General features: G+C 35.1%; 1 protein-coding gene across 8 annotated transcripts in view; it reads right to left on the reverse strand.

Moving 5' to 3' along the window:
• The window catches only part of nmo (serine/threonine-protein kinase nemo), a 298,234-nt gene that overhangs the window by 20,506 nt on the left and 257,008 nt on the right, over nucleotides 1–20,720 (reverse strand). For 2 of the 8 annotated variants that reach the window (XM_067090985.1, XM_067090976.1), the window contains exon 10: nucleotides 19,239–20,053. The exons of 2 other annotated variants lie outside the window; for them this stretch is intronic. In XM_067090985.1, coding sequence (XP_066947086.1) covers nucleotides 20,035–20,053 — 19 coding nt within the window. In that variant the 3' untranslated portion in view covers nucleotides 19,239–20,034. Of the gene's footprint in view, nucleotides 1–1,317; nucleotides 3,082–4,930; nucleotides 4,999–6,796; nucleotides 6,861–19,238; nucleotides 20,054–20,720 lie in introns of those variants that run through there. 4 more of the 8 variants (XR_010850785.1, XR_010850783.1, XR_010850784.1 and 1 more) reach the window with 4 other exon arrangements.

Here is a 20,720-nt window from a genome sequence, read left to right on the forward strand (position 1 = left end):
AAGAACCTTGAGGCCTTACTGCATCCAAAGGTTTGGCTACAGATCACTTTGCTGCCACTAAGGGTTAATAATATACTGGGTTGTGGAATAGAGAATGCAGAACTCCAACTTTTCTTTCCACTGCTGACTATGTACCATCTCTGGCAGGGGTACCATGGAATCTAATAATCCAAAGTCCCTCTCCACTTTTCTTAAGTTATGTGAGAGAGAACGGAAATGTTTGACAGCGATGATGGGGAGGAAAGAGAAATATGGAATTTCTTCCTGCCCCTATCTGACTTCCCCTTCATGCTACACCAAGAGTGTCCACTAAAGATGAGACAAAAGGAGGGCTGCCACTAACTACAGGATACCAAAACTGCAAGGAATAACCTGAATCTTGCAAATGTTGTTTAGCTACTGTTCTGAAGCAAAATTGAGTGATGGGTAACTATGGACTGGTCATCTCTATTGCAATTCCAAATTCTTGCATTTGGGTGGTTTGCATCAATGATGAAGTTCAAGAAAGGTAGACACACACACTAGTGTTGTCTACATTTAATTGTTCTTGACTTAACTGATATAAGCACTTGGACATCCAGACACCACTTTTTGTCAATGATATCAAGAGAAACTTCATTCTGCATTGCCAGGACTGTTCTTCAGTGAGATAAGTGCCCTTCCCAGTGGGCACCACAGAGTCCCTCTGCATAGATAGATTCTTGACTAGATATCAATGAAGAACTGCTCTCCTATTGCTTCTACATGTACCTGCTACTGACAGCAGCTGACACTAGTTCCAGCTACTATCAGCTCCCATGCAAATAAGAGGGATTCCCTATGAAAGATTCCCCCATGAAATGGTGCAAGTCATTGCTGGAGTCTCTCAGAGAGGTAAAACAGTCACGGCTAACATAACATGATTGCTGAACGAAGTCTCTGTCCTGGACTGCTAACCATGACCATCATGTATGAACCTCAGTCAGATACAAATGAAAAATATCCTTCATGAATAAAGAAAAAAGTAATTTTAGAATTCCCATACTGGAAATGGATTAACAGTGAATAAAAGAAAAAGACAAAATAAATATTACACAGAAAAATTAGTGGGAAAATATCATCAATAGAATTGATCCATGAAATGTTTCTTGTATAAAGTACTGTACATGCAATTACATACATGATATTTCATTGAAGACCATTAATATATTTATGGCGAACTTAAAAATAAAACTGAAAAGAGCATAACAACATAAAATGCACATAGCTAACAACACTGTATATGACACAATGACATTCATAACCAGCTTTGTACTTATGACTTAATTAAACAAAGTGCACAGTTACACATTTTATTCAAATATAAAAAATGCAGTATAGTTTACAGTAATATAAAAATTATGTATCAGTATACACACCACATATATGACGTAAGGTTACATTTTAATCCTTAATAACTTACAAAATATAGCGCACTTAAAAGTATTATACATAAATGTTTGAACATTATGAAGAAATCCTATCAGCATTTAGAAGTAAACAAAAGAGTTGAGCTACAGTGAGACTTGCCCCATATAAAATGCTCCAAGATGCAGCGTGTTCAATGCATCTATAATTGACATTTTTATTTTATCACAAATAACCGCTATCAGAAGAAAACTATGAGTGTGAGTGTGGCATTCATCATCCTCATCAAAGGACATCATTTATGAATTAAAAAATAAACAGCTGAACATAAACCAACTGAATGTCTACACAGTAGACAATGAAAGTAGATTTCCATGATAATACAACAACATTCAGTTTTCAGCAAAGCACATCTTTTCAGCCTCAGATCCACTTCCATTCTTCTTTTACTAAAATTTCTTCCCTTTGATCTTGTGTGGCTCTCCAAGCCCTTCAAGTTAATTCTACATCAAATTTTCACCCTCATTCAAGACTGGTTCCTTTGACTGACCCAGTCAAATTAAACAAATTGTAACTTAATGGTCAGAATGAATTACTTCATGATTACCATTTCTGACACTGAACTGTCAAGTGACCAAGGTATATAACAAACTTCTACAAGAAAACTGACTTCTAATTACACCCTTCAATTAAGGTAGCCCAAATTTATGGGTCTCTACAAAACCTTGACACTCTATTCTCTAGTACACAGCAGATCATCATCTGCTGGCTGACTGACAGCACCACAAATGTGTGCCTATGAACCATGGGATACAGTTAGAAAAGAAATTTCTATGTCCTACAAAGGGAAGTTGAAAGACAAGTAACTTATTCTATAGTACAATGCTAAAGTCCTGACAACAATCTAGAAGTTAAAAGCCAAAGAAAACACTTTCTACAACTACTGTATAGGTGAAGACTACCGCAACTAGCTCACTATACCATCTCATATGAAGAATATGGGATATGAAGCATTGTTCATGGCAATTGCTGTACAGGTATATTCAATGAAAAGAATGCATTTATGATGGTAATTGGCTCCTGTTACTAGCTCATCCCAGAAGGCTACTAAACAATGTCAAAGAAAATCACTGTTCATACGTAAACAATGATGGCACTGAACTTTTCGACAATAAGGTGCCTCATGAAACTTTTACTTGAAGATGCAACAAAAATATCTACTAGATGAATAGTAGTGTTGCTTCCCTTGTCAACAGCACCAAGCTACACCTGGTATTCATTCTATGTGATAGTGCTGCTTCCCTTGTCAACAGCATTATGAATAACCAAACCAGTCCAAGTTGCAAGAAATCATCCATTGCAGAAGTACCACTGAAGCAACAGCTGTATTTAACATCACTCCCTATAGCAGGGAATATGAAGTATGCCCATTAAAATACAATCAAACCTTAAACAAAGAGATTGTAGGTGAGAACAATTCTCTTGCTGTGACATGACTCCTGCTAGAATTTGAGTTGCTACTTGGTCACAGATAAATACGATTTCATGGGACTTCGCAAAAGCACAAAATCTGATAAACTTGCAGAGACTGATGGGCTGGGCGCACAACTGGCCTTTTCTATTCCAAGCTTAATGGACAGCAGCACAATAAAGGGAAGAAATGATATGAGCCTAATCCTATAGACAATGGTGCACCTGCGAAATGAAAAATGGCAGATTACAAAATCTGGGTAAGATGGAAGCAGGAAGAGAATTCCATTGTAGGCAAGATACAAAAATGGCCCCCAAATTGAGCAATCGAATGACTGCCATTCAACAGTGAGAGAGAGGTAGAGGTAGAGGGTGGTGGGGTGGGGATGACTAAAAGATTATGTGTTCTTATTGTGGGAAGCTGTCAACTGTGGGTGTAAGGAGCTTGCTTGAGAGGAAGAGAATGTTCTCCCTCACCCTTTTATGGAGGAGTGGCACAGAAAGTAGCTATATGATAAAAGGAGAGAGAGAGAGAGAGAGAACATTATTGGTGATGGAACAATTATCTATAAAAGAGATGAGGAAGATGTTCTGCATTACATACAGCAGTGTAAGTAAAAAGAATTTAAGTTCAGTCAGTACTTTTAATAACACTATTAGTACATTAAATTCTTATCCTGCGCCCCAAATATGACCGTACTATTCTAAATTCCCTGGGATAGGCAACAAAATTTTGGTAGCACGCTAAGAAGTCTTGTGTTATGCCATCATTTAAAGACAAATATCCAGTAATATGAATCTGCACAATGTTCATAAACGTGTGACAGCAAATTGCAATGTCATCCAACAGACCTGATACAGTCTGACTGATGGACAGACATACAGCAAGATGTATCCATACACAGCACTCAAAAAAATCCATTTGCATCCAACACAAAAAATATAAGGCAATTTTGCATGGTGTTTAAAAGCAGCATTAAATCAACACATAATTACTGGCATTAGCATCAATAACACTGCCACATGAGGTTTTACATTAACAAAGAACGATAAACATCTGGTAAAGGGGAAGTGTGACTTCATGCTACCTAAACAAGTGTGTAAATGCTGGAGCTCTGCAAGGGGAATGGTTTATAATAATTCTACAGGCTCTGGCACTGAGACAACAGAGGGAGATCATAGTTGAAAAAGATCTTACCAAGATCTTACTAAAGATACAAAAACGGGACACCTTCCGACAATGATCGTAACCACTGTATTATCATCACTCTTGGAAAAGTAGAAACCACTACATTGAGAAATTCTGACTAAAGATAAAGATCTTGGGATGCTAATGACATCTGCAAACAAGAGAAATATATACCTGTGATGGTAAAATAATAGATCTGAAGCACGTGGTACTGATGCTATAATTTCAGTGGAGACTGAAATCCCTAGGAACTTTATATAACTTTAGGGCACCTGTAAATTATGATTTTCAAGTGCTAAGAAATAGAAATCTAAGGTAATATGAAGTAAGTGCAGTGTTACCAATTCCCAATGTATCAAAGCATGACAGTACAGTACATGATCAGCTAATCAACTGTGTTAGGGTTCCCTTGAGTTCAGCCACATGCCACACTAAAACCTATTACAGATCTGTCCCAAACCTTTGTTAGGTATCTGGAGGATAAAACAAACAGTAAGAATGGGTTTTTCAAATAAACTAGGTATGCTAAATTCACTATCATCACTGTACAAATCATGTGATAAAAATCAAAAGGGATAAATATGGAATGCAAATTAGGTTAAAGATGCAGAAAAATAAAAGAATATTTTGAAGATATGATTTGCACATGTGCTGGGAACAGGAGAGGAGCACTTTTTACAGTAGATATGGATGTAGCAGGGCAAAGACTAATAAAATAATTACGGAGAATGGGCATAAAGAAAGACCTAAGCACATGAGAATTTAGGCAGAAAGTGCACAAGACAGAAAAACTGGGAGTAAAAAGAATGATGACACTTCAAAAATTAGCTGAAATGATTAAAGTTCACAGGAACTAATCTTTCCTAAAGAAGAATAAAGTTCCTGATCATATTCACATTGCAGACAAATTAACAGGTGAAACTCCATTTTACTGTTCTTGTCTGCAGTCAAATCTAGAAAAGTAAAATTACGAAAACTGTCAGTAGTACTGTAAGAATATGTATACTGTATAAGATTAAGTATCCTTGGAAAGGGCAAGAATGACTGAAAAAATAAATTTGTATAGGCACTAAAGGCCATCATCATTAGGCATGTATGTTGATCTGTCCATATTAAAATCTAATTATCTAGAAAGACAATCCTGTCAAAAATCAAATGACAACAAGGGTCCAAAGAAAACTACCCTTTAGAATGCCACATCTATACGTACTCACTAAAAGCACATTGTTAAAAACTGCTTAGAGATGATACTTATACATAGTGATAATTTGATCTTAAAGTAAGAGATATCATACCCATCTATCTAGTTTGGTCAGTGCAAGAGGATGCAACTGGAATTTGCTTAAGAAGTAATGACAAACCCGCCTTGTAAAAGAGGCTGGTTAAACAATTTGGAAAAATAACAAGCAAGACGAGAGCACCACAATGTAAAATGATGTGTGGGAATGACCATCCTCATTAAACTTACTATTGCGACTTCTACAGTATACTGTAAGCCAACATTTTTCCAGCTCGAGAAGAACCCTAACAGAGTTCAGAGGTCTGGTTAAAAAAATTCATTTATAACTAACTAACTGTTAGCCAACATCATTTCTACCCTATTTTTCGGCAAATATAGTAGACAAACATACATTAATTTCTATAAACAGTAAAACTATGATTTAACACACTCAATCATGAGAATGGCCCTACAAAATCAAACACAAACAATTAGATTATGACCTATGAAAGTAGGGAAAAATCCACAAAATATTTTCCTAATTACCTTAATTATCACTATCCAGTAATTTTCCATTAAAGTCCTAGCAATTCATACTGGTATATGCAAATATTAAGTCATAAAGGATCCATTTAAAACAAAATATTCTATTTTTATATACATACAACATAGCAAATTTTAAGTATATTAACCCAAACTCTCAAGCTGTAAAGCCACTTATCCAGAAGGTGTAAAATCCACACATGCAAAAACACCATGAACACTTTACCTCTTTTACTAACTGCCATTACACCAATCAATAGCTAAGATTTGAATGCAATAAGGCATTCTGCATCCTTTTGTGAGGTCTACAGCATTTGGATACTTCAAGAACTTAAGAGTTCATCATTACCCAACTAACTTCTTTCTAATACAAAAATGGTGCATAATGATTTCCCTTGAGTTTTTCTTTTTCCCTATCTTGAATTATGCAGTGCTGTTGACTTTTGATCCTTAAGAGAATTTGTACTTCCTAACATAGTAAAATATTTTCATGATGATATTTCTATAGACTATTACTTTGCTTACATGCACAGAAACAAAGGAAACAAAGCATTACAAATTCAGTCACAAAACCTGAACATTTATGAAACGTCAATAGAAGAGGTCACAGTAGATAAAAGGGGTGGTTCATCAGCTATACACCTCCCTATCTGCGATCCCAATTGCACAGCTCAATGGTCGAGTTACACTATTCTTTTTTACAAACTGATGCACCCACCTACCCCTTTGGTATTTCCTCAAATAACCAAACTAAATTCCCAGCAAAAACACAGTACGTATGTGTCTATACTGAAAATACAGACCCTAGGTAAAAAAAAAAAAAAATTATCCCACAAAGTTGATTCTTTCTTTACGTCATGGCTAAGATGACAAATAACAACTCCCTTTAGTAGAAATGTAAACTTGACTAGTTGTTAGCATTCATATCTGAACAGACATCGAAGTAAGTATACATAGCAAAGCACGATAAAGAAGTTTACAATACTCACTGATAAAAAAGATCTCACGTCTGGCAATGAAACGTGGCGATGGGTGCCTCTGGACTACAACTCGCTGAAACAAGAATCAACTTTTGGTATAATTTCATATTCAAGCTATTCATTTTCCTGTCATTCTTTCTGGGCAGTTACTGGCTCTTACAACTCGTTCTCAACCAACAAAAAATAAGTCCAGGTCTACAGTCATTAATTTGTTCTTATATATGAAGGGCATATGTTTTTATTTTCCTGTCAATTTTCCTTGGGAGTTGTCAGAACTTATGACTCTTATCCCAGTGAACACTATAATAATAAGCTATCACAGATATCACATTCACCTCTAAAGCAAAACATAAAAAAATGACTGGATTCCCCATTCCATTATAATGACAACTGATGAGTGATACATCCCCATTCCATTATAATGACAACTGATGAGTGATACAAACAGAATACGAACAAAGAAAAGATAAAATATAATTCATCAAGAGTCAACTTTAAAAGTCAAATATGCAGTATCATATGTTCCAAGACTATTACAACTTATTAGAGATGGAGAACCCACCCAAATATTCACTAGTTTCTTTTTCCTTGCTATGAGATCCCTATTTATGAATTGAAATTGCATTTCACTGCATAAATCCCACAAGTGAACAACCATAGGAAATATCAGCCTAAAATAAAAAGCTTCAAGTAGTATACAAGTCAGCAGAACAGGCGTAATGAAGATTGACCAATTTTACAAAAACTAAACAATTCCTTATGAATGTAAAATAGCACAGGGTATAATTTTCTGTACTGAGGACTTTGAACTAAATCTCTGACAACAGTGTTACTCTCAAATCTTTTCCATGTGACTTAACAAGTTGTCTAATTTACTGGATGAAGATTTTGATACACACCAGTTTCAAACAGGACATCAAATAAAGAAAAGATGGTTTTTAGAAAAGCCATAATGAATTGGGTATTATTAAACAGAACTTCTGTAATCACAGTATATTAATATAAAAAATCAGCATGGCTGTTGTTCATGTTTAAAATTATGGCAGAGTTGGAATTCTCTTTCAATGAGTTCTCAACAGTTTTACTGAATTTACACAATTTAGCCACATCACCAAATTAATTAGCCACATCACCAAATTAAACTTTTAGTTTCTCACAGGACTTGTTAAAATGGTTTGCTTTACCTCCTAAGAAGAACCATACAATCCCATAAATGTTTACGAGACATTGCTATAAATCTAATTTTCCCAAGGAGGCAGCAGTTTAGGAGCATCCTCATAAATTCTTTTATTAAACATGTTCATATTTATATTCATAAGTGCACCATTTTTCCTTCCCTTAATATATTCCTACAAGCCACAGATAGATACTTAGAAATTTACTCACCCACTTGATCTTTCTATACAAAAGTTTACACAAGAAGAAAAAAGTACTTTCACACCAACTTCTAAATGATAGAAGTAAGAAATACAAGCAAACTCCAAAAGCTGATTCTTTTGTCTGATGATATTTATCACTTTTATACATAAATGTGTAAGTGAACCAACATATAAAAGCACACTTGGCAACATGAATCCAGTCAAGTGGCACAGATCGTATAATTGTATACAGTACACGAAAAATGTGATGTGTGCTTACGTAAAATGCAGTAACATACTGCATAAAGCTTCAAGTCTAAGATGTCTGGAATGCCCAGAGGATTAATACCAGATTATTATGTACACAACACTACTAAGACGTAAAAACCTACGCTTGTGTTTATGTGCTTTTAGCTTCAACAAAAATCTGTATACACAAGCACTAGATTTACATAATGGAATTTATTTCTGTCTGATAATCATTTCTTTAAAGCTACACAAAATTAACTCAAAACATTAATATACATTTTAGTGCTGCAGTTTAACACTAATAGGTACTCACAAACTTATTTTCCTACTTCCTTGTATAAGTCTACATATATACTCACCCAATTTACACTCCAGTACTATGAAGTGTTGACAATCACAGCAGGAGATTTTGAAGCAGCACATTTCCTGACCAGTTATTGCAGTTACAAAAATTAAAACACTATTTTGAAGGTGAATGTTTTGATTTCTTACTCTTCAATAATTTTTCATTCAAATGAATTTCATATGTTCTGATAAAGTTTATTTTCAACTTTTATTCAGAACTACTGGAATTTGTAGATTTCACTTAAGCTGTACTAAACTGAAAACTACTGTGCAGGGGGAAAATTACACACTCAAGAACTTATCAAGAACACTTTTATCAGAAACACACTTTGGGTATTATATTCCGTTCTACCTTTGTCACCTGCAGCATTCCAGAGACAGTTTTAGTAGGGCTGAAAGACTCAGGGATCAATACCTGAAGAGCAACACGTGACAATCAAAGCTTCACAGCCATAGTTGCTAATACAGAGGAAAGAAAGGACACCACTTAAACACCTTTGACACACGTCTATGCCAACAAAGAAACATTTTTCTTAATTCTACAACTGTGAAGTGCTAGTGATTTCTGCAAGCAATTAGAATTTTCAAGGATATGTGATGCCAAAAGAAAAAAATTCAGTGTCTTATTCTGAGCATTTCTGTTGATGTTTCCCACTGGATATTTTGTTCACTTTGTTACAGATCTTAAAGTTTCTTTTCATCAATCAAGTTTTTGATTTCCTCTTCAGAAAGATGACTTAATGGGACCTGGCTTCGATGTACTTGACGTTGATGCCTGTAATCCTCTAGAAACATCTCAACCAAAGTTTCCATCAAACTCCAAAGCAATAACTTTCAAACCACTCCAGAAAACAGATTCATACAGAACAGTCAATCACAATTGGTTAAAAATACTTACTGGACTTCATGATTTAGCAGTATCACAAAGTCTTTTCTTATACTGCACTGGGAAGATAAACTAAAACAAACACAGTTATTTGCCAGATCACAAGTAAAATGGGGCACTACCTCTGCTATTCAAATTGCTTAGATGTAAATGATTTAACAAGAACTTCACATGAAAATGCTACATTCAACTAGAGACCAAAAACACCTTTTCAACAAAAAGTAAACTGCAATCCTCATATACTGACTGAAAAACAAGAAAATGAATAGTAAATGAGTCTTGCTAACTGCTATGCAGTAACTGTGATTATTATATGAGCATATCAGTAAGCTAACATTTAGAATAAGAAACATCATTCAGTCAGCTACGATATGAAAAAATACAGTGTTTTTTGGGGCAACACTTGGACATAAATGTGTGTGCAGTGCTTTATGATTAACATCTTTGATATCAAGTGTGTGTGTGCTTTAAATGTTTTGTGCTTCAATTGTTGAGCAATTCAGCATGTGTCTATAAGGGGACTTCCCCCATATGCCAAACTAACACATTTTCTGGATTACTGTACTTTCAGATGTATGATAGGCGACACACATATGGCTAGTACCTTTACATATGAAAGTGTTCTTGTAGATATTGGAGAAACAATTTTCATAGACAACCTAGCAACAAAATTTTTGTCTGCTCTCAAAGATGATTCACTTCATGAATAGCACCTTACTCTGTGTTTTTTCAACTACCTAGCCTTAGAGAATAGAGAGAGTGAAAACTTATTAGAGCACACAGGCAGCAAATAGTTTTTGAACAAGAACACATTACATAAGTGCACGAAGAAAATGTACCTCTATGTCTTATTTTAACGTACACACTGTAAACAGATATGCATATGACTCATTGCACAGTATTCAGACTATTTGAATAAGAGCCTAATATATCTCTTTTATCAAATCTCACAATTACACTCAAATATATGGTTACAAGTTCCAATGGCTAAGTTCGTGTACAGACCTTATGATAAAATGAAATGGTTGTTTAGTCACAAATTTTCTTTCATGTGTGCCCAAGACTACACAGAGGGCTGTGAAAGCCCATGAACACACTTTAGACCCTAGGATACCAGACTTAGAATGATTAATATATTCTCCTTTAAATATTTTGCTCCATTATTGTTTCTGAACCATTATTTATGATTTTTACATCATCCTTAGAGCAGTCTTCAACTGCCTTAGGGTAGATGCTGGCCATATAACCAGTGTCCAAAATCCTTGGGCTGTGCCTTACTTTCTGTAATAGCAGAAAGCCTTGGAAACATCTCTTTTTTATGTAAACAGCACAGATTTTGTGCTTATTTTCTGTTTATCATATTAATTATTTAAATAGCCTCTTACTTATCTCTTACCAACTTGTTATACATACATGGCTAACGTTTAACTTCTTTGCTTTTCTTTCATATGGGCATTCTACAATCTTCTGAGAAAGGTTACGTAGCAAACTAATGGCCTAATTATTTTTGGTATGTGTATACATTGTGAATAATAATAATAATAATAATAATAATAATAATAATAATAATAATAATGATGCCAGGACAACTAAACAAGATCTCCTTTTGGAAGAGATAAAAGAAGAGAGGCCTTTTTAAGTACAAGATACAGTACTGAAAAAGTAACAAGTCACCTACCAATTGGAATTACACTGGAAATCATGATGTGATAAGGTGATTTAGTGCACTGGAAAAACCATAATATATACACTACCCTACTTATGAACATTCAAGTTACGAACAAAAGTTAGTTAGTTAGTTATAAATGATTTGTTTAACCAGACCTCTGAACTGATCGCAAACTTAAATTGCATTCAGAGCTCTCACCTTTGCCACCCGTAAGTTCAAATTTTGTTCTGCGCGCTAATTCTGCTTAGTTATAAACTTTGTCACTACCTATGCCGTACAGCACCATAGCCCATGCCAACCCACCACCTCAGACTCTTGTGCCTATGCTAGAGGTAAAACATTCTCTATTGTGCTCCCAGCTATTCCTGCGACTTTATCGTGAAATATTTAGCCCATCCTTTATCTACCATGGCTACTGGCAAGCATAAGGCAAGTGAAAATAGTGGCAGTGGTAAAAAGTGGCACGCTCTCTCAATGGAAATTAAGGTGGCAATTATAGGCAGTCCCCAAGTTATGGTGGGGGTTCCGTTCCAGCGGCCTGCTGTAAGTTGGAATTTGCTGTAACTCGGAATATCATAAGAAAAATTGATTGAGAGGAGAGAGAGAGAGAGAGAGATTGTATGCCTGGGGAAAGAAACAGGTTTGTAATAAACCAGTTTTCTCCCCTCCTTATAGTGAACCCTCCCATAGGAGGGAACCTCCATATAGTGAACCTTTCTGGTGGCTACAGCTCCTTAAACTGGTTTTCTCACCTTGTTATAGAGCCGGTGAGTTATGGCGCTTACAACGCTGTAATCCAAATTACAGCACCCAATTTTTTTATGAATATATTTGAAAAAGCACTGTAAGTGCAATTTCACATAGGCAGAGAGAACTCTAACCCAGGGACTGGGTTACAGCAGCTCCAACTTACAGTGTTCCATACTTACGGCGCTTTTTCAAATATATTCATCAAAAAATCGGTTCCGGTTTACGGCTGATGTTTCGAAGTTACGGCACCGAACTAGGATTATGGCGCCATAAGAGCTGATTTTCCGAGTTATGGCGTTTTCCGACTTATGGCATGACGCTGGAGCAGAACCCTGCCATAACCGGGGGACTAAGAAAAAGAAGGGGAAAGCTGGTAGAAGAAATGGAAAAACTTCTGAGTATTTCGATGGAACAACAGAAACAAAGGTCTGTACCACTTTGCCTCATGCTGATTCAGGAAAAGGCTAAAACCCTTTTCGATGACTTGAAGGCTAAGGCTGGTGAAAGCACTGCAGTTGAAACATTTGCTGTGTTTTATCTGCTGTAAGTTATGGATGGTTTCATCGCTTTAAAAAATGTGTTGATTTGCATCATGTCAGTTAGTGGTGAGGCAGCAAGCTCTGACAAAGCAGCAGCTGAAAAATCTTGATAAGAAAGGTTATACAGTCAAATAATCACGATCACAGCAACGTTCAAACTTGGTGGCGTCACGACATATGCCTATAATTAGAACAGAAGTAGAGGGCTATCATTGGCTAGCAGACCTCCATGGCAACCAGCCAACCAATCAAGTTTTAGCTGTATTCTGTCTGAGAAAGAACATTTTGCTCAGAGAAGCTGAAGATGACATAAGCAAGTGTTTGGAATACAATACATAGTTTTTAATAATGTATGCATTTTACTGATTACATGAAGAATAAAATAAATTCCTTCTTATTACTTTGAGTGCAAAATTGTTGGTTCAGAGCAACAAATTTTTTTTTTTTTTTTTTTTTTTTTGCTTCAAAAGATATTTACTAATGCTGCATTGACATACCTTTAAAACAAAATTCTTCTCTTTAATTTCTCGAGGATAGAATTATGCTGCACAGAGGAAACTGACAATTTTCTCTCTCTCATGTCATTTGTCACGTAAACACAAGCATTGACAATTTTCTCTCTCTCATGTCATTTGTCACGTAAACACAAGCATTGTTCAGCAACTCGGCTTTTGTCTTCGTAAAGTTTACCTTTGTCAAGTCTTTTCTTTCCTAAAAACATACAAAGCATTGAACTGTTGCTACCAGTCAGGCAGCAGATAGGTAAAACTATTAATGCTCAGTGTTTGGCTACGATACTTCCTACCCTTCCAGACAAGAATGTTTCTTAATGACAGTACGTACTGTGAACAAGTTAAGTTGGTTACAAGTTAAAAGCATTTCAGTTCAGTGAGTACAAATACAGAACAGTATACAGTATATAAAATAAAAATACAAAGTTTTTTATTTACCTTTGGTAAATAAAAAGGAAAACAGTACGCGACAAGCATAGGAACAATAACTATCTTAAATCATGGTCGAACATTACGTATTTTAAATCGGCTGACCCTCTTCGATGTTCGTCTTATTAGGTATCCGGATTAACGGGGTCCGGTTTAACAAGGGTTAACTGTACACCAAAACAGGCCTTTTCTGGAAAAAAATGCCAGAAAAAACATACATCAGTCATGAAGAGAAGATGATGTCAGGATATAAGGGGGCAAAGGTTAGGCTAACCTTATTGCTGGGTGGCAATGCACCACAAGACTTCAACATAAAACCCATATTCTGGATGTTCAATAACAAAGCCTGGGTGACTCTTGCTATATTCAAAGACTGATTTTTCCATCACTTTCTGTGCTGATGCGAGAATTGGATTCCTTTCCAGATTCTCTTAATCGTGGATAATGGCCCTGGGCACCCACTGCACTTAGATGATTTCCATCCTGATGTGAAAATTGTCTCTACTCCCTACCACAACTCCACTCCTTCAGGCAATGGATCAAGGTGTAATTGCCAACTTCAAGAAATACTCGTATTACACTCGTCGTACTTACAGGCAAGCATTGAAGGAACTAAATGACCCTGGTGTGACCTTACATGACGTTTGGCAGGGATACAACATTTATAATTGTATCAAGACTACTGATGCTGCATGAAGTGAAGTAAGTGGGATCAACATGAATGGAGCATGGACGACTTTATGTCCACAGTTTGTCAACAACTTCAGGGGATTTAATCAAGAGGAGAAGGTAAAGGGAATCGTTAACAGAAGTGAAAAGCCACAGCTAGACTTAGGGGAAGAGGACTAGAAGAGCTGTTTGAGTCTCATTCAGAGGAGTTAACAAATGAAGATTTAATGGAGCTGGAAGGAATACAAAGAACAGGAAAACATGAAGAAGAACCTCTTCCCTTAAAAAAGTTTGAAATGAAATTGATGGCTGAGGGGTTTTCTCTTATAGATAAAGCTTTAACTATTTTTGAGAATCAGGACTTACATGCTGAGAGATTCTCAAAAGTAGCAACAACCATCAATGATGCTATGTAGTATTATTGTCTCATATACAATGAAAAGAAAAACTATGCAAGCTTCCTTAGACCAATTCTTCAAACCAATGCCTTCAACCTCAAGAGCCTTCCCACCTCCGCTGACTGCTTCTTCCTCAGATGAAGAAGAAAGTGATGTAAAAGAAATCCTTGCCAAAGACGACACTGACGTTGAGACCCCTGCCCCTGTAATTCCACACTGCCTCTCCTCCTCTCATCCATCACCTTAAGCCTATGTTACTAGTTTCAAAGGTATGAAAAACAACTGTATTATCATCGCAATTTATTTAAGTTCTATGTATCATTTGTATTAATAAAGTACTGTACTCTATAAAATACAGTACTGTATGTATATTGTACAGTACTGTATTGGGTTTTAGGGTCAAAGAGGACAGTACTGTACTGACTTTGTATCATACTGTACTTAAAATAGATATGAAGACAACTTACAAACAATTCAAGATGTAAATGGCCGTTCGGAACGTAACTTGTTCGTGTGTAGGGTAGTATCTGTACAGTTAAGGAAACTGAATAGAGATGTGGTGTTGACAGGCTTGATATTGATGATAACATCAGAAGGTAGTATGAAAGGGCCCGTAAGATCCTCCAGAAAATAATGATTACAGAAAGATGAAAATGCAGACCATATATGAGAACTCATTCCAAGTCCAACCCGCACAGGAGAATCCAACATCAAAACATGTCTTTGACAATAAAGATTCTTGTGTCAGCAATGTTGGAAGCCTAGGGAACCAATCAGAGGCGCTCCCTAATGAATATCCTATTAAGCTTGAACTCTTTTAAATTCACAGACAATGGGTTGATAAACATTGTAACTTTTGAAATATGTACTGCCTAACCTTGCAAAACATGGAACAAAAATTAATGGAATATGTACAGCCTAGCCTTGTAAACCATGGAAAAAAATTAATGGAACATGCATATCCTAAAATTGTAAAACATGGAAAAAAATATAATCTCATTCTCCAATAAGTACTGAAGCCAATGGTAAAACATAACTAACTTATCCAAACTGTCCTAAAACATGATCTGATGCATACATATTAATATAGTGTATTTTCATTTAAAGCAGTTGACAAATAATGAGATCTAACTTCCAGTCAAGAAGCTACACTGAGGCGTACTCTGTATTTTACACCTGACATGTTGAAAAAAATTAATTTACTGCAGCACCAAATTCTTTAATAGGGCACAGTTAACTTACCTTGAAAAAAGGGTGCCAATTACATGTGAAACAAGTGAAAATGGTATAAAGACAAACATGGTAGGCCTATGCATCCAAGCCTTTCCTATTCTCTTCATAGCTAAAATAAATATAGTTTTACTAGAGACTCTAGTGATGGTTCAAACCAATTTCTGACTTAAATTGCAGCACAGTCAACTTACAAGTACACATGTAAAATGTCTACACACACTGCTGGGTGAAGGTGAACTGGCATTAGAGTCCCATATGTGAAAGTAGTTCCCACAAGGACAAGCAGCTACTCCTAACACAGTAAACTGAAATCCTTGTATAAAGCTTTAAATGGCAATCAGCTGTGCCAGGAGAGCATTCATATAAATATAATGGTTTGCATCCTAATAGGAACAATTAGTTTTTTCAACTGGGAACAAAAAAGAAATGTGAACTCAGTAAACAGATAGTTCAAAAAACAGAACAAGCATAGCCTGAAGTGACCATGTTCCAGAGATGTGGTATTCGCAGGAAACAATGAATAAAATCACCAACAGGCCGATTGCTTTAAAGACTCATAGTCTGCAAAGGCAGATGCAGGCTTTAAAAAAAACCTGGAGCTATACAAAATAGCTGAAAGCACTAAAATCACAACTAATGTAGTTAGAAAAAAAACCCAAAGCAATGATGGAAAATGCAAAGATGAGTATAGTTCTTAAAATGACTAGGTAAGATCTCTCACCATTTTCAAATGTTCATCAGCATGGGTATTAGCGTCAGCTAAAAGAACCCACAAATGAAAATACAAATATCAAAAAATTAGAGAAACCACACTGATAAAGGCCAATTATTCCAATATTTCTAATATCAAGAAGGTAACACAGATTTAATTTCTATAAAATAGATAGCAAACAGTAGAAATGCACATTCAGTATGTATTCTAAATAATAGAAATATGACAAACAAGCATTTACACACAACAAAGCACATAAGAAAAACTTTCAATTATTAAATCAATGTTTGCATGGAGTAAATATGCATGCAGTTTATTGTGTATGTGTATATATAAATATACTCGTATATAATATAAAGTACATCCTTTTGCCTCTAAACCAACAGGGGTAGTGCTGATTTGGATTTAACTTGCATCTCAAAATGATAATTTTTCTCAATGGAGCCTCATCACCTAACCAACTAAGCTAGCAGCTAACCAATTGCTACATTATGGTAACTCAAACATTCAAAAGTTTCTAAACTGTCTTGGCAGGATTAATCCTGGGAAAATGACAATTTAGTTGGATTCACATATACAAGACAAAATACAGTGCTCATTCACGACCAGCCAAGAGATGAACATCTTTCTAGAAAATCTCTTACTTTAACTCATTCAACATGCAGCCCTATGTCGGCCCATAACTTCTATTAAGATGTTCACTTGATTATGTTTACAATTAATAAAGCTTTGCACCAGCTTAATCAATCCTTATTGGAAACAGTTTACCATATACTGTGTGATTCTACAAATTTACCTTTATATATTCTGTATTTCATGTCTTTAACAAGATCCTCTTTCTAACTGCTGCGCTATTTTCTATATTTTTATTTGACTTCTGTCCCAGTGAGCTTCATAAGTACAGTATTACTTATTTTCATGCAGTCTTGTAAACACTTACTCATCAACTAAATTCTTATCAAATTTTATATCTGGCTATCCTTTCTTTTCCTCCTCCCAGATTGCAAAATCCCTCTTTTATCCCTCCTTTCCCACTTCAAGGACTATAACAGACAAAATACAGTCCTATTTTAATCAGTAATAATTAACTAATATCTTTGTCTTACATGCACCAGTGGTTATGCCCAAATTTTCAATACTTGTTATTAAAGCATTAAATATACATTCTATTGTTCCTCCAATCTTCTCCTAGGCAGTACTGTAATGGCTACATTCCTTTCATTTTTTTGAAACTATGGAATCCATTGCTTTCTTCATGATCCTTTGACACTGTACGTAGTTCATCGTATACTGTACGATGTCTCTTTTCTACTGTGCTTTTAGTTGTCCCATGCAACTTAACCCTCACTTTCCAGTATCACTGCTAGAAACCACTTAGCTTTATATTTCTATTATTGCTTTGAAGCTATGAAGGAATTTAAAAAGATTTTGATAATCTACTTCAGATACTTTAACATGAATGAGGTGATATTGCTAAACTGGTTTCAAACATCAAAAATATTCATACGTCCTATGATCTGGCTGGGGAGTGACGACAGATTTATCCCTAGGAAGATTACCATCTTCTCAACTCGTATGAAAGTTTGATATTTACCAAAAAACCTAGTTAATTTTTACTGTCTCAGTACAAAGTTTCAATATGGTAACTTCATGTCTATTTTCAATGTCAACAATGTTGGCAGTCAACCCTAGTTTTAGATATAAAATCATTCAATCAGGCAATAAACTTTGTATACTGTAAATCAATATTCTACCATGTTCTATAGTCCTTCACTGTTGCTTCCTCGAAACTTGCTAAACTACTTCACACAACTTCATTACCATTGTTTGAGCTTTTCTTCCATCTCTAAAACTATGGTTAAAATAATGTTGTAATTGTTGCAATTTAGTTCCACTTCTTACTACTGTAGTATTCCATGTAGGGCCAACTGTCAACTAACAGTTGTGTACCTGACAAAGTGCATGGTAAGCAGAACAGTATATAAGGTTCTTTGCAGATCCCTTTTGAGATCCAGTTCCTCTGGCTTGCCCTCTTTTTTCATCGTTATCTTTTGAACTCTTCCCACCTACCTGCCCAAATTTTCTGGCTTTGTCTTGCTCCAATTTTCATGCCTTATTTATGATGAAAATCTTTGGTCTAGTACTCTATGGGCCTTGGAATGTGACACAAGGGTCTGGTTAACTACTTTATCCTAGCAGAATGCAGTATTACCTATTTCTTTTTCCTTAAGAGAGAGAGAGAGAGAGAGAGAGAGAGAAGCTTGGCAAAAAGATTATTCTTATGTCAATGAAATTAATTCCTTTCTACAAGTGAGAAACCAAAACGAAATTAGGATAAAAACTAGAAAGAATGCTAAAATAAACTGGCAAGTGCCCCAGTTAGTCTGGAAAAGCAAGGTTTTGCTCGCTCATGCAATCATACACACAAAAGTTTACACGAACAATAGAATCTATCTACAGACATACCACACTAAAGTAATAAACGACCGTATTTCAATACCCTCTCCAGTGTGTAAAGAGGGACACACCGATAAGACTGAAATACAGTGGTTTATGCTTTTCCTTATTTCCATCATGGGCCCTTCAATCCACATTTAGCAACTTGATTGTAAGTTTTTCATGTATCAAACATTTATACATTCTGCACTCAAGACTAAACACACACTAAATGCTTAAGCCCACAAAAGAAATTTTAAGTACAGTACTTTTCAAGATTTTAATGAATTTCCTTTATATACATAAACATGTAAACACTGCATGTACATATACAGTATGTTGTACAAAAAATGTATGTAAAAGTAGATAAACATAAAAAAAAATACAAATGTAAAAATGTAGATAATAAGGCAATCTTGAAAATGTCTACTTTTAAAAGTGCTAATTAAAAAACAACTACTACAAATTTAAAAAAAATTAAGAGATACTTAACTTTTTAAGTTTTATATTACATGGATAAAATACCATTAATGTCTAATGAGAAATTCATAAAAACATCTACTTCCATTTCAAAATGAAATCTTAAATATCAGTAACTGACATATGACCAAGTATCAAGTTAATAATTGTATAAACTCAAAAAATTATTAAAAAAATTTCTTAAGTCATGTGTAAATGCCATCAACACTTTTAAAAATATGGATTTATACAATTATCTCATATGAGATCCGAATAACAGAACTCACAATATATGAGCAAATACAATCTATTAGTTTTTATACGATGTGATGAAACAACATACAATATCAAAATCATTTACTCTAATTTAAAGGGTTCGTTAGCTCATACTGTGTCTCAAGTTGATACTGACAGCTGCATACATTGATTTACAGCTTCAACTATTTCTCATTTTGGACATGCCTTGTTTATAAAAAGTATTAAGTTTCACTTTCCAAAGCACACAAGTTTACCAAGTACTGTACCAATTATTTTTTTTCAATTTCAGCTTGCATTTCTTCATTCCCTCCTTATGAAACACCAGATAAGCCCTCTTCTGATCTTCTACTGCTCATACACCTTGCTGAGGGGCAGATTGATCAACTATATTAGGGTTCGGATAGGAAAAGAGATTCTAAAAGTCAAGAAAGATCAAAAAGTTAGAAAATAAGGTACTGTATCAATGGTTTTACATAAAGCACAAGAACAAAATATAAACCACTGTCACACCTATAGTTCCAGCAATAGCTCTGTGCACTTTTAATAAAATATATTTATATATATACATTCTCATATAGAATGTGTATCTAATGTTCCACATAAAATATCATTAGTGACTTTATTCTTACTTCATACTGTTTCTCAATATTTGTTGCAATAAAATGCTATTGTGTTGCTGTAAAAAAAATCTAACCAGTAATTCACACCACCCAAAATTTTCACTTTAACCTGCTTCTTATCTACCAGAAACAAAAGAATAGTATATGAAAAGTTTTGCAAATAAAGATGAAGAAAGAAAACAAAATTCTTTATATGTGAGGTAGCACACACAAACTGTAGTCTTAACATTCTTTTGCATTTGCGCAACAGACGGTGGTTCTGCAACCCTTGATACCAAAGTTTACAATGAATAACAAGGCCTTCTTTAAAAGCAGATTATTAGAGGCTCCAGCCCTAGTTTTAGTTAAGCTTTCAGCCATTTCTATCTTCAGAAAAAAAATCAAGCACATTCAGAATTAAAAGTTTATTTA

This window comes from Macrobrachium rosenbergii, chromosome 4, assembly GCF_040412425.1.
Source record: "Macrobrachium rosenbergii isolate ZJJX-2024 chromosome 4, ASM4041242v1, whole genome shotgun sequence".
Lineage (NCBI taxonomy): Eukaryota > Metazoa > Arthropoda > Malacostraca > Decapoda > Palaemonidae > Macrobrachium > Macrobrachium rosenbergii.